This window comes from Notothenia rossii, assembly GCF_949606895.1.
Source record: "Notothenia rossii genome assembly, chromosome: 6".
NCBI lineage: Eukaryota > Metazoa > Chordata > Actinopteri > Perciformes > Nototheniidae > Notothenia > Notothenia rossii.
Genome location: NC_136909.1, coordinates 1,915,824 through 1,936,019, shown reverse-complemented (window position 1 = coordinate 1,936,019; position 20,196 = coordinate 1,915,824). Strand labels below are relative to the sequence as shown.

General features: G+C 41.4%; 1 protein-coding gene across 1 annotated transcript in view; it reads right to left on the bottom strand.

Annotated features, from left to right (window-relative positions):
- Positions 1–20,196, bottom strand: part of LOC307043332 (netrin receptor UNC5D-like) — a 254,270-nt gene that overhangs the window by 131,740 nt on the left and 102,334 nt on the right. The window contains 1 exon segment of the mRNA XM_079687717.1: positions 7,795–8,010. Within this exon segment, the coding sequence (XP_079543843.1) occupies positions 7,795–8,010 (216 nt within the window).

The following is a 20,196-nucleotide window of genomic DNA, read 5'->3' as shown; positions in this document are numbered from 1 at the left end:
TTATTCTCCAATATAGTATTGGCCATTCTGTTCATGTTCCAACCTGAATGTAGTGTTGAAATTCATCTCGTGCATTTCCCCACTTCCTGTTCAAACTCTTTTGTCTCAGCTCTTCAGGTTTAGCACTCGAAGCATGTAAACATTGAGTTGTATTAGAGATCATTCTTAGCTACTTAACAGTAGTGTGGTCGGGGTGTTGTTAGGGCGCCGGCTGCTAGAGGGATGGGAGTGGCTCGGCCGGAGACCAGACAGCTGAACAGAATCAGGTAATCAGTCACTCAGTAAAAGCATGTGGTAACCTGGTCCTGGTCTCTTGCAGTAGACTGGGTCCTGGGAGGAGGACCCTCAATTTCCCAGCCACCTCGGGAAATAGAGGAGCAGACCGGGGTTCATAGAAGCCCCTTTTTTGTGTTTTCACCCTGAGCCCGAAATAAACTCTGCTTGTTTGATAAACCCTTCTTTCATCCGACATCTTTTTTAACCCTATCGTGAGCCGGAATGCTCACAAGTAGTTTTGAGATGTTCTGAAAAAGTCAGAATTTAGAGATTTTGAGAAAAAAAATTGATTTTGAGATTGAGAAAAAATACGTAATTCTGAGATGTTCTGAATAAGTCAGAATTTAGAGATTTTGAGAAAACTGGATTTTGAGATTTTGAGAAAACAGTCAGAATTTTGGGATATTTAACAAAAAACATAATTCTGAGATTTTCTGAAAAATAAATAATTTTTTTGATTTTCTTAAAGAGTCAGAATTTTTTGATTTTCTGAAAAATAAAGAATTTTTTTAGGGAAAAGTCAAAGATATTCAAATCGTGAGGAAAACGTATTTTTTTTTAGGAAATCTAAATTTTCAGATTTTTTAAGAAAGTCAGAATTTTGGGACGTTCATATCATTTTTGAGATTTTCAGAAAATATTCAAATGTGTTTTTTTAGAATACTCTCATACTGTGAACTGGGGTTATTATCTATCACCCTGTGGTGAGACTCGCAGTGTGGACCTGTGTCTACTTTCCAACTACGGTATTAAAGGTTTTTATTAAACATTACATTACATTTCATTTGTTAGACTTACATACATTCAGTACTGTGGACAATCCCCACAGGAGCACTTTGGGGTGAAGTGTCTCAGGGAACAACGACATGCTGACTGCAGTGGGACTCGAACTTGGTACCCCCTGATTCGAAGTCCAGCACTGTATCCACTGTATCCACTGTATCCACTGTATCCACTCTATCCACTGTATCCACTGTATCCACTGTATCCGCTGTACCTATCCACTGTATCCACTCTATCCACTGTATCCACTGTATCCACTGTATCCACTCTATCCACTGTTTCCACTGTATCCACTGTATCCACTGTATCCACTGTATCCACTCTATCCACTCTATCCACTGTATCCACTCTATCCACTGTTTCCACTGTATCCACTGTATCCACTGTATCCACTCTATCCACTGTATCCACTCTATCCACTGTATCCACTCTATCCACTCTATCCACTCTATCCACTCTATCCACTCTATCCACTCTATCCACTGTATCCACTCTATCCACTGTCTCCACTGTATCCACTCTATCCACTCTATCCACTCTATCCACTCTATCCACTCTATCCACATACAGTTAGGAATTGCTTTGTCTGTTTTTATTCTGGTGTTTTTTTGGTTTGCACCCCACATTCAAAAAGCTATATGAAAACATTTAAATAGCTTCAATGATGGATCTATTGCTTTATTGAAAGGCTGTTAATAAAGGAAGAAGCATTACATATTGTTTCTCGATTGTACTTAATTGTAGTTTCCCATTACATGCGCATGCACAGCAGTAATCCGATGGTAATAATGAAGACATGAATCTCTTTTCACGGCACACAGGTGAAGCTAATAGCATTAGCTACGGCTGGTGGGAGGCCGTGGAAACGCAGATTTAATTATTGACGTTAATTACACGTGTGCTCTCCCTGCCAAGACATGATAAAAGGTTTACTGTGACTCTGTGTGTTAGTGGGTATTTACCAACACTGCTGAGACTAAGAGCTTGTTGTGGTTCTGTGGAGTCCATTTAGACTGGTGTGCATTCCCCCCCCCCCACGGTGAGGACTCAAAGCACAGTTTAATTACAGTATTTGCACAAAGAGGGTATCAGCAGCATCCTGCAATATGATCAGGTTTGAGGGTGAAACTGGGGGGCTATTAAACACACTGCAGTGGAAACAGCATTAATCAAAAGCACCGTCCTCGTGTAGATAACTCAGGAATCCTTTTTATTGTTGGACATATTTCGATATGCACCGGGTAACGAAATGCAGATTGATGCAAAAAAACAATATTTCTGTTTGTCAGAAACGGTATAATTCCTCCAGAAATACGAGTATCGAACAATCGAGACAGCTTTGGTTTTAAGGAGAATAACGATGGGATGAGAGCGTCTGGAACGTCTGGATGTATTTGTTGTTTGAGGTGCAATATATGACCCAGCAGCTTTAAGACGTGAAGACACTATTATTCCCTGCTTCTCACTAATGCAGTATTCTCACCGGAAAGTGGGCGGGTCCGTAATTTAGCTCATGCTATATTTCTGATTAATATACTATGACCCCTGATCTGTCCTTTCTATTCTCAGAAACATGTTTGGACCTGAGAGATTGTGGTAGCATTGACACGGGGAGTTGTGGAAAATGTTTCATTAAAACCTGCGGAAATAAAACAGAGAATAAAAAACAGGGTCGAGAGACGAAAAGGAACCGAGGTGGATATCTGGAAGCAGCTGATCAATCCACCGCGGAGAACTACATTTGAGCAACATGGAGTTCATGGAGTTCTCCATGTCCACTTGTCGCTGATGGTTGTGGTAGACGAGCTGTAGATTGTTGCACTAACATCTGGAGTACCAACGCACTGTGATGGCGTGTGGCGCAGTGGGCTAGCGCGTTGGTGTTCGGATCAAGGATCAGGGGAGCACAGGTTCAAACCCCACTGCAGTCAGCATGTCATTATTGGGGTGCTGTCTCAGGGACACAACGACATGCTGACTGCAGTGGGACTCGAACTTGCTATCCCCTGATTCGAAGGCCAGCACTCTATCCACAGAGCCACAGCCGCCCTGGGCAAGACACTTCACCCCAACTTGCTCCTGTGGGGATTGGCCTCAGTATTGAGTATGTAAGTGGCTTTGGATAAAAGCGTCTAACACGTAATGTAACGTAATGATACGCCATTGTTTTTGTTGTTGGCGAAACGCATCAGCAATGTGTGAGCAGGAGAGGTGGGGGAGAGGCGGGGCTATGATCGTTTAGGGCGTACACACGGTGCCGAAAGCGTTACGTTACCCACTGTGGGATGCGTTATCGTTTGAGGGCTCCGGTTCCACGGTTCCGTTGCGTCCTCGTGTGAATGAACCGTATTATGATAAAGAGCTATAGCGGATAACACCCGTTTCGTCTCCGTATGGCCGGGCCTTAGGTCTACTGTGTGTCAAGCACCAAAAACACTACATTTCCCATGATGCAACGTGTTAGCAACATAGGCCTGGGAGTTTACAAGGTGTGTTTCACTTATTTTTGGTGAAACTTTTAAATGAAAAGAGGAAGAATGTGTTCCATTTAAAGTCTGGATTTAATCTAGAAATGACAAACATCAGATAGTTGGTAGTTATCGCAGCATCTGAATGTGAAAGCCTTGAGTTAAATCAGGCTTCACCTGGAGTCTCTCACTCTTTTCTGTCAAATCCGCTGATTAAACCCCCCTGACGAATACCGCCAAGTAAACTTCCTCTTGTTGTTTTCCAGCAAATAAGTGCAGCTCCAAATTTCATGTTGCCATTATCAAGCTAGCGACAATTTCACAGCACAGCAATCACACGGTAATGAACTTCCAGAAGCAATTAAAGTGTCTTTCCTGTGGAGGGACCTTCATGAATACAAGAAAGAGCCTCTAATCACAGAGACTTCCTGCCGAGGTGTCGTACCACTGTTGTTATTTGTCAAAAGATCCCTTCAGGTGGCCTCCGTCAGGCCGCTAATCAACACATTTCCACCTGAAAGTAACTAATAGCAACTAATTGGTATGCCTCTCCACTGGCGCCTTCACACTCTCACAGCTCATATCACAATCTGCACACACACCTTGTTGTTACAGAATCTGAGCTTTTGGTTTAAGGTTTCCAGATGCCGTAGCCTGAGGGTCCTTCTCACATCTACTCAGTAATTAGTCATGGTCCAAACATAGAATCACTTACTGCCTACTCCATTTAATTTCTGAACATGGAATAAACAGAGTGCAACAGAGGCTTAAACCCAATGACTAACAAATGTGTGCAACAAGGAAATGCAATTTAGGCTTTTAAGACCAAGATTAAAAAGGCAAGCCAACAGAATTTAGCTACATATCAACTTGATTGAGGCTTTTAAGTAAGGCTTTAATTTGCATTTAATATGCCTAACAGCAGGGAAACAGGCCAATAAAGCAGGTTATGTTCGAGCCTGGGTGGCTTTTATGAAGCTCTCCATTAAACCAGGGAAATATTTAAAGGGGTACTCCAGTGATTTGCACTTGCAATAACGTTTAGGATATCAAGAGACAAATGTATCTTCAGAAGAAATATCGGATTTAGTGCAGCACAAGCTGAGAGGTGCTATCCACTGTTTGTCAAGCAACCAAAACAGTGGATACTACATTTCCCACAATGCACTCCATCAAAAGAAGAGTTCAGGAATGAGTCCTTCCTGTCCCCTGGTCTGGAAGTCAATGGTTTTCTGAATGTGCTTTTAGTTGTTACCCTGAAATAAGGTCTGTGGTTAACACAAGCTGAAGATATTTTAACGTTTTGTTCTACGACAGAAAACACGTCAGTAAATACCGGACTGGAGGATTTAAAAACAGAGGTTGCTAACAAGTGTCACGCCCAAAATTAGCCTCCTTTAGCTTAGCGGTGGCGACTTGAAGTCATGTGACCGTGCTGTAGGCCCAATCCCAAACCGCCCCCTACACACTCCCCCTCCGTTTGCCCGTTCGCGCAGAGCGTCCGCCATATTAAGGGCTGTTCCAAACCAACGAGTGTGGAGCGGTGTGGAGGGGGAGTGGGCTATCAAGCCCTCAAAGAGCGAGTCTGCAGCGGTGCTGACTTGAGACCGGTCTCTACCTGACCGGAGTCACGCTGTGTGTGTCCGTCAGGAAACAAGCTGTTTACAAGTAGTTCCAGCAAACATCCACTGATAAACTACGATGTTAACAACCTCATGATAACCTCACATGTTTTAACTTAGGATCATACCTGTGTTTAGTCTAGAAAAAGGTAAATGTGTGCATTTTATTATAAAGTTGTGTATATTTACAGACTGTTGCAAAAACTAAGAAGCTCATAAACATCAGGTTTAAAACTAAAAGAGTTTAACAAAAAAGTAACACAATGAAAGATGTTTGGAGTTTTATTTGAGTTATTAATTTACATTTTTTGACAAAGAGTTTCTGATTTGAAACCGTTGTTACATACAGTTACGGCATTTCCTGTTTCTGCCGGAGAGAGGGGAGGCCGTCCCAAAGTTTGCCGCTGTATTTATACCCTTAACCCTTAATGGAGGGAACTTCATTCAGCTGCGAGTGTGGCTACAGACGGAGTTCACTCCGTCACGGAGGGGTAGGGTCGAGGGGGTGATTTGGGATTGGGCCGTAGTTCCTTTAGATCCCAACATTAGCCTCCTTTAGCTTAGCGGAGACGTGAAGTCATGTGACCGTGCTGTAGTTCCTTTAAAGCCCAACATTAGCCTCCTTTAGCTTAGCGGTGGTGACGTGAAGTCATGTGACCGTGCTGTAGTTCCTTTATAGCCCAACATTAGCCGCCTTTAGCTTAGCGGTTCTGACGTGAAGTCATGTGACCGTGCTGTAGTTCCTTTATAGACCAACATTAGCCACCTTTAGCTTAGCGGTTCTGACGTGAAGTCATGTGACCGTGCTGTAGTTCCTTTATAGCCCAACATTAGCCACCTTTAGCTTAGCGGTTCTGACGTGAAGTCATGTGACCGTGCTGTAGTTCCTTTATAGCCCAACATTAGCCACCTTTAGCTTAGCGGTGGTGACGTGAAGTCATGTGACCGTGCTGTAGTTCCTTTATAGCCCAACATTAGCCTCCTTTAGCTTAGCGGTGGTGACGTGAAGTCATGTGACTGTGCTGTAGTTCCTTTATAGCCCAACATTAGCCTCCTTTAGCTTAGCGGTGGTGACGTGAAGTCATGTGACCGTGCTGTAGTTCCTTTATAGCCCAACATTAGCCTCCTTTAGCTTAGCGGTGGTGACGTGAAGTCATGTGACCGTGCTGTAGTTCCTTTATAGCCCAACATTAGCCTCCTTTAGCTTAGCGGTGGTGACGTGAAGTCATGTGACCCTGCTGTAGTTCCTCTATAGCCCAACATTAGCTTTTAACTTCAGAAATCATAAAGTGGTGTTAATATGTGGAGATTATCCTGCTGAATTTAACGTGTACATTTCATAAATGTTTGTTTGAGATTAATAACCCCCCAAGGTTAAATGAGACTCTCCCCTTACACTGATTTAAATGAACAGAATAACCTCTTTAAGGCGAGAAGACCCTAAACAACTCCTTACCGGCAATGAACTATCTCTAAATGAAGGGCTGAACTATATTAAAATGTGTAATAAACCTGCAGTCTGAGGACCGTTTTGTGCCGTGTTCCAGGTCATTATAGAGCAGCACTTTAAAATCAGTATATTTCTGAGAGTTAGTGCTGATGTGCAGAATCCCCCCCATGGTCAATGCAAGCAGCTTACAATAAGCACATTGTGCACATTTTTCTTGACCTCGCTATGATAACTGAAGCCTGTTGGCTTTTAGGATTAAATATCTGAGACCACATTCACAGTCTTTCCGATGTGTCCACGGCAGAAACGATATTTCTGCTGTTTTCAGTGAGAGGAAGAACCATTTCCAGACAGACTTAATGACGCATGCTTTCTGAAAATGTCATTTCACTTCTCGTCTCACCTATTTGTTGGTGGAAGCTGTTGTCAATAGCGAAGACAATAATACTTTCTCACGGTTAGACGAGAGGAAACTGTTTTTACAGGTGAGGAAGGAATAGTGAGTAACTGCAAAACACTTGTTCTCATCATTTGCATTGGGTTTTATTAATTAAAGAACTAAATAAAGGCGCCTAACAAGTTTATAAGAGTCTTTAATGTTGGGCGCCAGTTCTCAAATACTGTATTACTCTCTGTTTATTTTTAAGTATTTAGGGTTGTTTTGTTTAAAGGGGCGCTCTGATGCTCATTTTCTGGATCATATTAGTATTCTCTAATGCAGTTAGTCCGTCTGCAAAGCTTTAAAGAGACAACAGTGGAGCGTTTCAGAGCGAGGGTGAATACAGGTATATTCAGTTATCTGTAAACAAGTAGAAACCTCATTTTGAGATTTCTTTTGTGATTTTCCGAAAAAGCTGAATTTGGAAAGTTCAGGTATTTGTGTTCAACATGTGAGAAGTAGAAAGTACAGGTATTTGAGTTCAACATGTGAGAAGTAGAAAGTACAGGTATTTGAGTTCAACATGTGAGAAGTAGAAAGTACAGGTATTTGAGTTCAACATGTGAGAAGTAGAAAGTACAGGTATTTGAGTTCAACATGTAAGAAGTAGAAAGTACAGGTATTTGAGTTCAACATGTAAGAAGTAGAAAGTAAAAAGTGGTCAGAAAAATAAGTAGTGGAGTAAAGTACTGATACCAGAAACATGTACTTAAGTACAGTAACAAAGTATTTGTACTCTTTGGAGCGTTTCCTCACCGGTGTTCAGGTCCTTGTGCTCCTGCGAGGCGTGCTCGTTCTGGTGAACCCACTCCCCGTTGCATTTGAAGAAGATCTGCAGGGCGGGCGCGGCTCGGCAGCGCAGCTTCACAGGGTTGTTCTTCACGATGTAGCCGTCCTCCGGCTCCTGGAGGAAGTGCGGCAGCGTTCCCGGCCCCGAGGGAGCGGCGTCCGGCTGGGCATCGCCCCGCGCCGCTGAGGGACAACACATCAAAGATAGTTATTTAGAAGAGCTGCAGGAAAAAGGCCACAAACCCTTGTTCACATACTGTACATACATCGACTTGCAGCTGACTTACACTAACTCACAGTGTACCTACCTACCTACCTACCTCCCTCCCTCCCTCCCTACCTACCTCCCTACCTACAAGGTGACAGCTGCTCCATTATAGCAGAAAATAAAATAAAAAACAATACAAAAATATGGAATAAAATATATATACACAGAAAGTTAAAGTAAACATCTTCAAATATTTAATTATATTTTGAACATAAGTTGATGTGAAGGTGTGCACATGCAATAAAAAGGAATATAAATGTTGAATTGCAAAGCTTGCAGAGCTCCTTACAGGAAAAGGCGAAAAATCCAAATGAACTTCATATTTCCATCTCGTTTTGATAAGCTTTGACATGTTCCTTTAAAGCATCCGAAAAGCATGTATTCTTAAAACCTTACAGAACATCTGAAGAACAGGCGCCGACATCAACCAGTTTATTACGATAACTAAACATCTGTTGTCTTCCACTTGTTAATTACTGTTTATGTCAGAAACTGCAGCCTGAATGCCTTCAGATGCAGGAAAACAGCTTGTATTGCTTCCACAGATGTACGAGGAAGTGTGGGATCGTTCACCCGGAGACACAAACATCATTTAAAGCACTAAAACATTTGATCGCATGTGATTCCCCTCCGCCCGACACCACACGTCCTCTCTGATCCGCTGACTGCTGCGATGGAGAACAGAAATACCTCACTGCGAAACATCTCAAATCTATATTCTACTCGTTACACTTGATATAAGACTTAATAACTTCAGTCTTGTTACATCTTATTTTAGAGGAACATCTCCACTAACATCAGGAAACAGAATCTAAGCATTTCTTGTTACAAACTCCCTGATTCTGGTCAAATATAATTCAAAATAAGTTTCCCCAGCTAAACACAAGATCTCATTTAATCATCCCATCTTTACTTCAAGAAATCTCACCAAGACATTTTGTTCTTGTAGATTTGTCCACTCATTAAAAGAGAACACACCTTGTTTTTCTCACTTTTGCACAACAGCTACTGATGTCCTTTCCTCCGGCGTCTGAGCACTCAGCTCTTTCACAGGTATCAGATAATTGGAATCTGCGCTCCATAAAGCGGCCGCTGCTCATAAACATCCGCGTTAATGAAGGAAATCGCCGCGCCGCAAATAAGTCACTTATTTCCTCATTACGTCGGTTCATTTGAACACCGACTCTAAAACGCTCCCTCACTTGTTTCCACATGAGCCAACGGGAGGGCAAACAGGAGCATGGCGGACAGAGAGAGTGAACAGACATTTGGAGGATATGCTTAAGAGAAACTGATAAATGATCCATGGACAAATTGTCTTTAGTTATATTTAATAAAGTAATAAAGAAAGTCAATATACGAGTGAGATCGATCTCAAATGCAGGAACAGAGCAGCTTCGCCCTCAGAGGACAAAGACGTTCTGCTTAGAGTCACATTAGAGAAAGCATATCCAACCGGTCACACAATTAAATGTAGGCATTATCTAAACTCCCCAGTCCTCTAACCATTTGTAAATCCAGCTTTTACACTTCCTGAAAGGTCAACCCTAAACATATTTCTCTGTTAAACTCAGGACTACAAATAATATTTAAATGAGTAAAAGGCGATAAGAGTATAAAACATAATCTATATATTTTTTTTTAGGGCGTTCGATATTAAGTAGGTAAATTAACTCAAACACGTCATGTTACAATTATTTTGGTGCTTGCTACAAAAGGAAAACTTGCGCGGCTCTCATGTCAGCGGCTCTTGACTGGAGCGACATGCAGGCTCTGAGTCGGCATGCACAGCAAACAGCTGTTCCAGATACCTTTGCCATATGGAGCTGTTCCACCATATGAGAAAGGTTCAAACGGCATAAAGGAGCTGGTGTATAGCTGTTCTAATGTTGTTTAAAAGATGTCCACTACTTTGCTGCTATTTGCACAAAAAAGGTTTTAATTGTGGAATAAAAAGTGAAATGACCTATTTGGTCACGTATGTTAATTCCCTAATGTGATGATGAAGCTTCCTATAGTTTAATGTTTAATCTCTTGGATCCCTTCTAGACACCACTCTTCTTCATTCACAGATGAGCCCCCTTATTTGAGGGTAAGCAACCTGCATGATCAGGACATGTTAGATCATGACTTAAGGTATGATGAGTCAACCAGTTAAGATCCAGACGTCCGTGACTAAAATCCTTCATCCGGTTAAAAAAAAAAACGCAATATATATATCAGGAGAAAAGAATCGCAATGTCATTTTTTTTCAATATAGCCCAAATCTATATATATTATTTAAATGTTTATAGGAACATTTGACATGACAATACACAGATTCAAATCGGCCATCTCTCAGAGACAGTGCAGCTGGATATGAAAGATCGTTGGAGTTTAAACTACCGTAACTTTCGGACTATAAGCCGCGCCTTTTTCCCATTTTTCGACGCTGCGGTTTATATAACGGTGCGGCTAATCTATGGATTTGTACAGCTAACGGCCACTAGGGGACCTCCTAAATCTATGGATGTTACAGGTTACAGTCCACCACCTTTAACTCTATGGGCTCTATGGCCGGTCCGCGCCCCCCTCCTTTAAGCGGCGGGCTCCAGCAGGAAAAGCTGGAGGCCGGAAAAGAGTGAGACAGGTAGCGCGCAAAAGTAAAAGTGGAACCGAGAGTGGTACGAGAGACAGAACGAGAGCAAGACAGACAGACATTACGAGAGCGAGACAGTTTGTCCCCGTACCACTGGTTGAAAACCGCTGCTGTAGATCACTGCCGGTACGTGCGCTGGGAGCGCACCGTTTAAGTTTGAAAAGTGTGTGTGTCTGAAACGCTATGTGATACAGTACAGTTTACACAGCACATGTTCTGTAGCTACTATTGCACTAAATGCTAACACTTGAATACGTTATGCAAATATGCAACTTTTTTGTTGAAATGTTAATAAATGGGAGCTTCCTCAAACAGCCATCTCTTTCCAGACAATCCCCTCTGTGCACGAACCCTTACATATGGTAATGAAACATTAAAACACCTGCGGCTTATAGTCCAGTGCAGCTTATATATGTACACATCATTCAATTTAGCTGCTGCGGCTTATATTCAGGTGCGCCTTATAGTCCGGAAATTACGGTAGTTAGAAACCACCGTTTAAAATCCTCCAGTGGGGTGTTTACTGACTTGTTTCATGTCGTAGAACAAAACATTAAAACCTCCTCAGATCGTGTTAACCACAGATCTTATTTCAACCACCAAATACACCTGAAAGGTTTTGACTTCAAGACGAGGGAAATGGAAGCGTTACAATGCAGACTCCTTTCCAGGTTACACGACTCGTGTTGTTAAACTACCACAAAGGCTCTTGGAAACAGCTCGACTCAATTTGATTCTGAAACCAAACTCCAGATCCTTTATATACTGACTGGTTCTGTAGTCAAACATGAAACGTTCCTTAGAATCAAATCTTTGCAAACCAGACTAAAAAGGCCTCTGGAGAAGAGGGCTCCTGACGTTGGACTGAAGCAACGCATTGCACCAAACTGCTACCATTTATTTGTAAAACTGCAACAAAGGCTCTTGGCAACAGCTCAACTCAATTTGATTCTGAAACCAAACTCTATCAAAATGATGTCCTTTCTCTTCTGTTGTAGAAAATGAAATATTGGCGCTAGCTTTGCATCAATTCTGTGCAAACGAGAGGAAATCAGACTCTTAGAGAGAGAGGGTTCCTCGAAGCACATAATGCTTTTCCTTCTGACTGAGACACCTTTTCACACACACCTCGAACAAAGACCTTTCAAAGCACACACTCTTCCTCTCACAGCTACAGGATCTACTCAGTCGAACAAAACACCACAAAATAAAGAGACATGACTCCCAGAGAGTCCCTGAGGCTTGAGGGGAAAATCTAAAGCAAAAAACTAAATGAACTTCATGTTTTAAAAGTCAAAGTCAACTTTATTGTCAATCTCAAAATATGTTTGTACACAGAAATATCGAAATACTGTTTCCCACAGTCCCAAGGTAAAAAACAACACATTAAAATACAAGAACACTGAATAATTACAAAAAAAACGTTACTTCCATCTATTTTTAATATGTTTGCATTAACGCTTCATTTAAAGCGTCCAGAAAGCATGTTTTCTTCAAACCTTAGAGGATTACTGTACAGAAAAGCTGAAGAACCGTAACCAGTTTATTACGCTGATTAAAACAAGTTGTCTTCAGCCGGTTCATTACTGGTTTTGAAAATGAAATATTGGCGCCAGCTTAGCGTCCGTCACTTCTGTGCAAGCGAGACTTAAACAGACTCTCGGCCCCTTTTGAAACGGCCCTCAGCTAAATAAAATGGTATATGAAATATGGCCCACAAATTAAACTTGTGCTTGTCATATATTGTACTTATTAAATGTATATGTACACATATATATCACAGTATTCATCAATAAGCCAATCACTTATTTGCATACAAAATATTTGTATAAGCAATCTGAAGTTTCCGTTTTAAGTCATGAGCTGCAAACTAAATCAATGAAACATTATTTAGAGCTGTGATGAAGGTTGGTGTGTTTCAAGTATCAAGCTTCATTTACATACATTTGATTGTCTTTGCTAACTTCAAACTGAACTTATGAGGCGATAAACCTCAAGTGAGCGGCCCAGAACTTCCTATATTTTCAACACGGCTGAAAGGGAATATTTCTGTCTTACTCCTAAGTGTCAAAGAATAATTCTTCCTTACTCCTAAGATATTTAACCTTATCCTGTGTGTTGACATTTACGACCATCCCTGCTTCTAATCTCCCGTAAGGAATGTGTTAATGCAGTCGTATGTTGATACTAGGTTTTATGGCCTGACCTGGTGGGCAGAGGGGGGGGGGGGGTTTACGACTGTGAGAACGCTGGCTTTCTAAGCTCCACAGATGTGAGAGACATCTCCTGTGTCTGCAGACGTTTACGCCCATCCCCAATATGTGGATTTGACCCTCTGTAAACTAGTTAAAAGGTCTATCTAGAGATAGGCTGGGCAGAATTGACATGACAACCCAGATTTCCCAGATTTCCATTTCAAAATGCCTCAACCAATAGGAGGCCAGGTGAAGTGTTGTCTCCTTGCTGGCACTTGGCCTCCTATTGGTTGAGGGATTTTGAAATGGAAATCTGTGCAAGCAGCAATATATCTGAGTGCAAGCGTACCGTTTGAGCAGAAGCAGAGTCTCTCTAAGCGCAAGCAGGCGCTGTTTGAGTGAAAGAAATACAAAATCTGAACGTGAAATCAATAGGGATGTCCCGATCATCTTTTTTTGCTCCCGATCCGATTCCGATAATTTGATTTTGACAATTTGCCGATACCGATTTTTCCCGATCCGATCTTTATGCAATGCATTGAGAGAAAAAAAACAAAAAAACATTCAAGTTGTCCCTTAAGGTTATTTTTTTATTTAAATTGGATATTCTATCCAACATGGATATAGCTTCTTTCTTTCACAGCAGCATTGGATCAGTTCAGTTGTGCAGCATTGGATCAAAACAAAATAAAGCTTATCAGTACTCGTTAGCTTACTGCTACAATTAGACACTGCGCCCACTCTGTTGCCAGATTTGAGAGAAATAAGCAGGTCTATGAAGACAAGCCCCAAAGAAGAAACAAATTCATGATGTTCTGTAATTTGAAACCAAAACTAAGACCTCAGGATGACTTTAAGACTTGAACATGGTTATTTTTTTTTGTAACATTGAATAAAAATAAATAAAAAAGTATTTAAAAAAATAAATAAAAATAAAATCCCGATCCCCGATTTTTTTCTCCCGATTCCGATCTTTTGAAAATCACGTGATCGGATCGGGACATCTCTAGAAATCAATAAATGATGCTATCAAATTGAAAGAACACGCTCTTGAATAAAGATCGGAGAATACACTCCATAACACGGGAAACACGTGTTTTCACGCCAGGTATTTCTGCGCTGGTGGGCCTTGTTAACAATACCGTGTGACTGTCACGTTTGAAGGGAAGAAATCGTGACATCTCCACGTCTCCCAGCGTGGGAAATCGTCACATGTTCACGTCTTGCCGTGATACCGGGTTGTATATTTTTCTGTATGTGGCCCTCCCCGTTTGGTATAAGGCCTCCTGACTGAGATGGTGTTACCCTTTCACACACTCCCTCCTCGAACAAAGACCTTTCAAAGCACACACACTCTTCCTCTCACAGGATCACGGGGGAATTCTCATGGACTGAGCGTCAGCTGAACATGGAGCGCCTCCTCTCTCTCTGTGAAAGGCTGAGAGCAGGAGGTGTCAGACTAATCCTCCTCGACTGCAGGAGGAAAAGGAGCGCTGAAGCACCGGAGCTGAACTCTGAGGTGCCGGGAACACAACCTCCCATTTGTGCGACTCGTTGGGAGATCCGCTGACATTCTCCTTCACGCTACCCTCCTCATGAACTCGCAAACAAACCGACTCTCAGAGGAGTTTTTTCTATTTCAGGTACGCTTCCTGCTCTGAAAGCTTCCTCTGGTTTCAGCTTGGAGAACACAAACCAATAGACTTGCTTTAAATAGCAACATCAATCGAAGTTCAAATCCATCAGCGTTTTGAATCACTGCGTGGTTTTAGGATTCAGAATTCATTAACGTTTGTGTCATTATTCAAGCAGAAATTCCCCCAAATCCATAATGTATACACTCCATATACTGTATGAATTAGGCATGTCCCGATCACCTTTTTTTGCTCCCGATCCGATTCCAATCATTTGATTTTGACAATTAGCCGATACCGATTTTTCCCGATCCGATCTTTATGCAATGCATTAAGAGAAAAAAAAAAAAAAATCATTCAAGTTGTCCCTTAAGGTTATTTTTTTATTTAAATTGGATATTCTATCCAACATGGATATAGCTTCTTTCTTTCACAGCAGCATTGGATCAGTTCAGTTGTGCAGCATTGGATCAAAACAAAATAAAGCTTATCAGTACTCGTTAGCTTACTGCTACAATTAGACACTGCGCCCACTGTGTTGCCAGATTTGAGAGAAATAAGCAGGTCTATGAAAACAAGCCCCAAAGAAGCAACACATACATAATGTTGTGTCATTTGAAACCAAAACTAAGGCCTAAGGATGACTTTAAGACTTGAACATGGGCATTTTTGTTTTGTAACATTGAAAAAAAAATAAAAAAAAGTATTTAAAAAAATAAAATAAAATAAAAAATAAAATCCCGATCCCCGATTTTTTTCTCCCGATTCCGATCTTTTGAAAATCACGTGATCGGCTCCGATCCCCGATCACGTGATCGGATCGGGACATCTCTAGTATGAATATTAGCTGTGTTGCTTAGATTTTATCGCAGTTTTACTGAATATTTCTAGATGTTGGTGTGTTCAAAAACGTGAACAAAGTCTGGACCCGACGCTGGTTTATAACAAAACGCAAAGACACGGATATTTAAAAGCAATCTGAAAATATCCACACGAGTTTACAAACCAAGAGAGTTGCTTGAGATACTTACAATAATCCATCAAAGTGCATTTATTTCCACTGGAAATGCATCGTGGTTCTGAATCGCTGCGTAGTTATTAAGGATTTATACGAATAGCTCCCTTTAGGGAACTATTTGACTAAAGAGATATTCTTCCATAAATGCTGAAGAATCACTTATTAACATTGGACAAATGTAGCCTACATATTGGATGTTTTTGACAGAAAACTGTAACATGTTGGAGTATGGGACGAACCAAGTCAAGAACGTCTGGCAAAAAAAATGACACAGAAAATAAAATGAATCGGATAAATACTATTGATAACAAATTCTGTATCATAGCGAGCAGGTGGTGCACTGGGACTGTTCTGCTTGGATGGACTTTGCTCCAAACAAACTCCCAGAAACCAACTCTGACTACTTCTAAATCCAGGCTGAAGACTTTTCTTTTCAACGCTGCTTTTAATTGAACTATTCACATCTCACACTGCTCCGTCACTTCTATTCCTGTCCCTGTTATTTATGTGTTATTATCTTTGTTTCTGATGTGTTTTATGCTCTCAATGTCTTTCATTTGTGTAAAGCACTTTGAATTGCCATGTGTTTAAAAGGTGATGTATGAATAGACTCGCCTTGCCTTGCGCACCACGGCCTGTGATCAATTGTAAAAGGTTGGACGGTTTGAAACGCAATTACGCGGCGCGTGTGTCGGTGGTCAGGCTGTGATTACAGGAGGCCAGCCGGTGCTCCTGACGCTCCGACTCTCTGGCAGGTATTGACGGACGGTGCTCTTCCCGGAAAGAGCATCAGAGAACGGGAGTTCATCCTCGTGCTCGCATGTCCTGCTGCTTCTTCGCTTCCCTTCCCTTTGTGTGGAAGTGCTTCTGAAGGACTGAGGGGTCGATATCGGCGGTTTATTAACATTCTAATATCTGCCACTCATGAAATCCTCCGCTGAGACTTAATGATGCAAGGTAAGAACAATAAAAAGTGAGCACAGTTTTACAAAATATGAAATACTTATTTGGGCTCAGGTTTCGGACAGAGGGTGAAAAGAGGTGCTGCAGCACAGGCAGCATGAGAAAAAAAGAGGACTCTTTAAAGTAGAGACACTACATACTGATATGCACCTGAACATCAGCAGGAGAGGACTCTTTAAAGTAGAGACACTACATACTGATATACACCTGAACATCAGCAGGAGAGGACTCTTTAAAGTAGAGACACTACATCAATCAATCAATCAATCAATGTTTATTTATATAGCCCAATATCACAAATGTTACATTTGTCTCAGTGGACTTCACAGTTTGTACAGAATATCAGTATGACAATACGACACCCTCTGTCCTTAGACCCTCACATCGTACAAGGAAAAACTTCCAGAGAAAACCCCACAGTTTAAAGGGAAAAATGGGAGAAACCTCAGGGAGAGCAACAGAGGAGGGATCCCTCTCCCAGGACGGACAGACGTGCAATAGATGCCGTGTGTAAATTGAAAAGAGTATATACTGATATACACCTGAACATCAGCAGGAGAGGACTCTTTAAAGTAGAGACACTACATACTGATATACACCTGAACATCAGCAGGAGAGGACTCTTTAAAGTAGAGACACTACACACTGATATACACCTGAACATCAGCAGGAGAGGACTCTTTAAAGTAGAGACACTACATACTGATATACATCTGAACATCAGCAGGAGAGGACTCTTTAAAGTAGAGGCACTACATACTGATATACACCTGAACATCAGCAGGAGAGGACTCTTTAAAGTAGAGACACTACATACTGATATACACCTGAACATCAGCAGGAGAGGACTCTTTAAAGTAGAGACACTACATACTGATATACACCTGAACATCAGCAGGAGAGGACTCTTTAAAGTAGAGACACTACATACTGATATACATCTGAACATCAGCAGGAGAGGACTCTTTAAAGTAGAGACACTACATACTGATATACACCTGAACATCAGCAGGAGAGGACTCTTTAAAGTAGAGACACTACATACTGATATACACCTGAACATCAGCAGGAGAGGACTCTTTAAAGTAGAGACACTACATACTGATATACACCTGAACATCAGCAGGAGAGGACTCTTTAAAGTAGAGACACTACATACTGATATGCACCTGAACATCAGCAGGAGAGGACTCTTTAAAGTAGAGACACTACATACTGATATACACCTGAACATCAGCAGGAGAGGACTCTTTAAAGTAGAGACACTACATACTGATATACACCTGAACATCAGCAGGAGAGGACTCTTTAAAGTAGAGACACTACATACTGATATACACCTGAACATCAGCAGGAAAGGACTCTTTAAAGTAGAGACACTACATACTGATATACACCTGAACATCAGCAGGAGAGGACTCTTTAAAGTAGAGACACTACATACTGATATACACCTGAACATCAGCAGGAGAGGACTCTTTAAAGTAGAGACACTACATACTGATATACACCTGAGCATCAGCAGGAGAGGACTCTTTAAAGTAGAGACACTACATACTGATATACACCTGAACATCAGCAGGAGAAGACTCTTTAAAGTAGAGACACTACATACTGATATACACCTGAACATCAGCAGGAGAGGACTCTTTAAAGTAGAGACACTACATACTGATATACACCTGAACATCAGCAGGAGAGGACTCTTTAAAGTAGAGACACTACATACTGATATACACCTGAACATCAGCAGGAGAGGACTCTTTAAAGTAGAGACACTACATACTGATATACACCTGAACATCAGCAGGAGAGGACTCTTTAAAGTAGAGACACTACATACTGATATACACCTGAACATCAGCAGGAGAGGACTCTTTAAAGTAGAGACACTAGATACTGATATACACCTGAACATCAGCAGGAGAGGACTCTTTAAAGTAGAGACACTACATACTGATATACACCTGAACATCAGCAGGAGAGGACTCTTTAAAGTAGAGACACTACATACTGATATACACCTGAACATCAGCAGGAGAGGACTCTTTAAAGTAGAGACACTAGATACTGATATACACCTGAACATCAGCAGGAGAGGACTCTTTAAAGTAGAGACACTACACACTGATATACACCTGAACATCAGCAGGAGAGGACTCTTTAAAGTAGAGACACTACACACTGATATACACCTGAACATCAGCAGGAGAGGACTCTTTAAAGTAGAGACACTACATACTGATAGACACCTGAACATCAGCAGGAGAGGACCCCTTTATGTCCGACAGTGACTACGTATTACAAAATATAAGGTCGAGGGTAAAGGCTGGAAAGAAAAGGCAGAATAAATCCAGCAAAAGCCAAAACTGAGAATTTATTTGACGAAGAAATAAATAAAAATATAGGCTTTTAAAAAAGAAAATGTAATATAAGATATCTGCCAGTCATGAAATCCTCCACTGAGAAGAGTGTGTGCATTATAACAATAAAAAAGTCTACACAGCTACTTTCTGAAATGCTTATTTGTCTGCTCTTTATAACTGAATCAACACAATATCTCTTCAGCTTATAAAGTCAAGGAAAGCCTCTCCTCTGAGGAATCCACTGAGATAGCTTTAATATCTGCAGCAGTGTGTTTGGGGGTAAATCAATGAGGTTAGCTGCCTTTATAAGATACATATGATGGTAAAACATCATTTCTAAGCTCAAAGCAGTCAAAGCAGTGATTCCATATTGCCGAATTGTAAATATTGTAAAGTAAAAGCAGAAGAGATCGGGCAAAAGCCAAAAAACTGGGAATTAAAAAGAGAATAATAACCTATGACGCTATAGCACACAGCCACTGTCAAAAACACGGTATGCTTTTAAAAGATAGGAAGAGATGGAAATTGGCAATTTCCCTGGGAGATAATGTGGTCAGTCAATCATTAACCCACAGCATTAACGGCCAGCGTGATATGGGAATAAATGGAGCTCCATGTGTGCAGTAATAGACAGCTTGGACTGCCACATTTCAACCATTACTATACAGAATCATGTCTCCACAGTTTCAACCCTTCAACACCCCCGTGTTATAGAGCTCAGCATATTCTCCGTGTCGACACATTGACAGGTGAAACCCGGTGAAACCTGGAGGATCACAGACTGAAACATTCATGCTTGTGTTTCCACGAGACAAGGAGAGAAAATCCCATCAAGGTGCGCTCAGGTGTTGAGATGGCTGCACGAGGCTTTCAATCATTCTGCCCTTCAGACGCAGAGTCTCAGAACAGCAGGAGGCGGAGGTGTTGATTAATACATCAGAATAAAGAAGAACATTCTGTCACTCCATGTGATTTTAAAAATGAGTGGAAATAATCTCTTTAAGGCTTTAAAGGAACTACAGCACGGTCACATGACTTCACGTCACCACTGCTAAGCTAAAGGAGGCTAATGTTGGGCTATAAAGGAACTACAGCACGGTCACATGACTTCACGTCACCACCGCTAAGCTAAAGGCGGCTAATGTTGGGCTATAAAGGAACTACAGCACGGTCACATGACTTCACGTCACCACCGCTAAGCTAAAGGAGGCTAATGTTGGGCTATAAAGGAACTACAGCACGGTCACATGACTTCACGTCACCACCGCTAAGCTAAAGGAGGCTAAT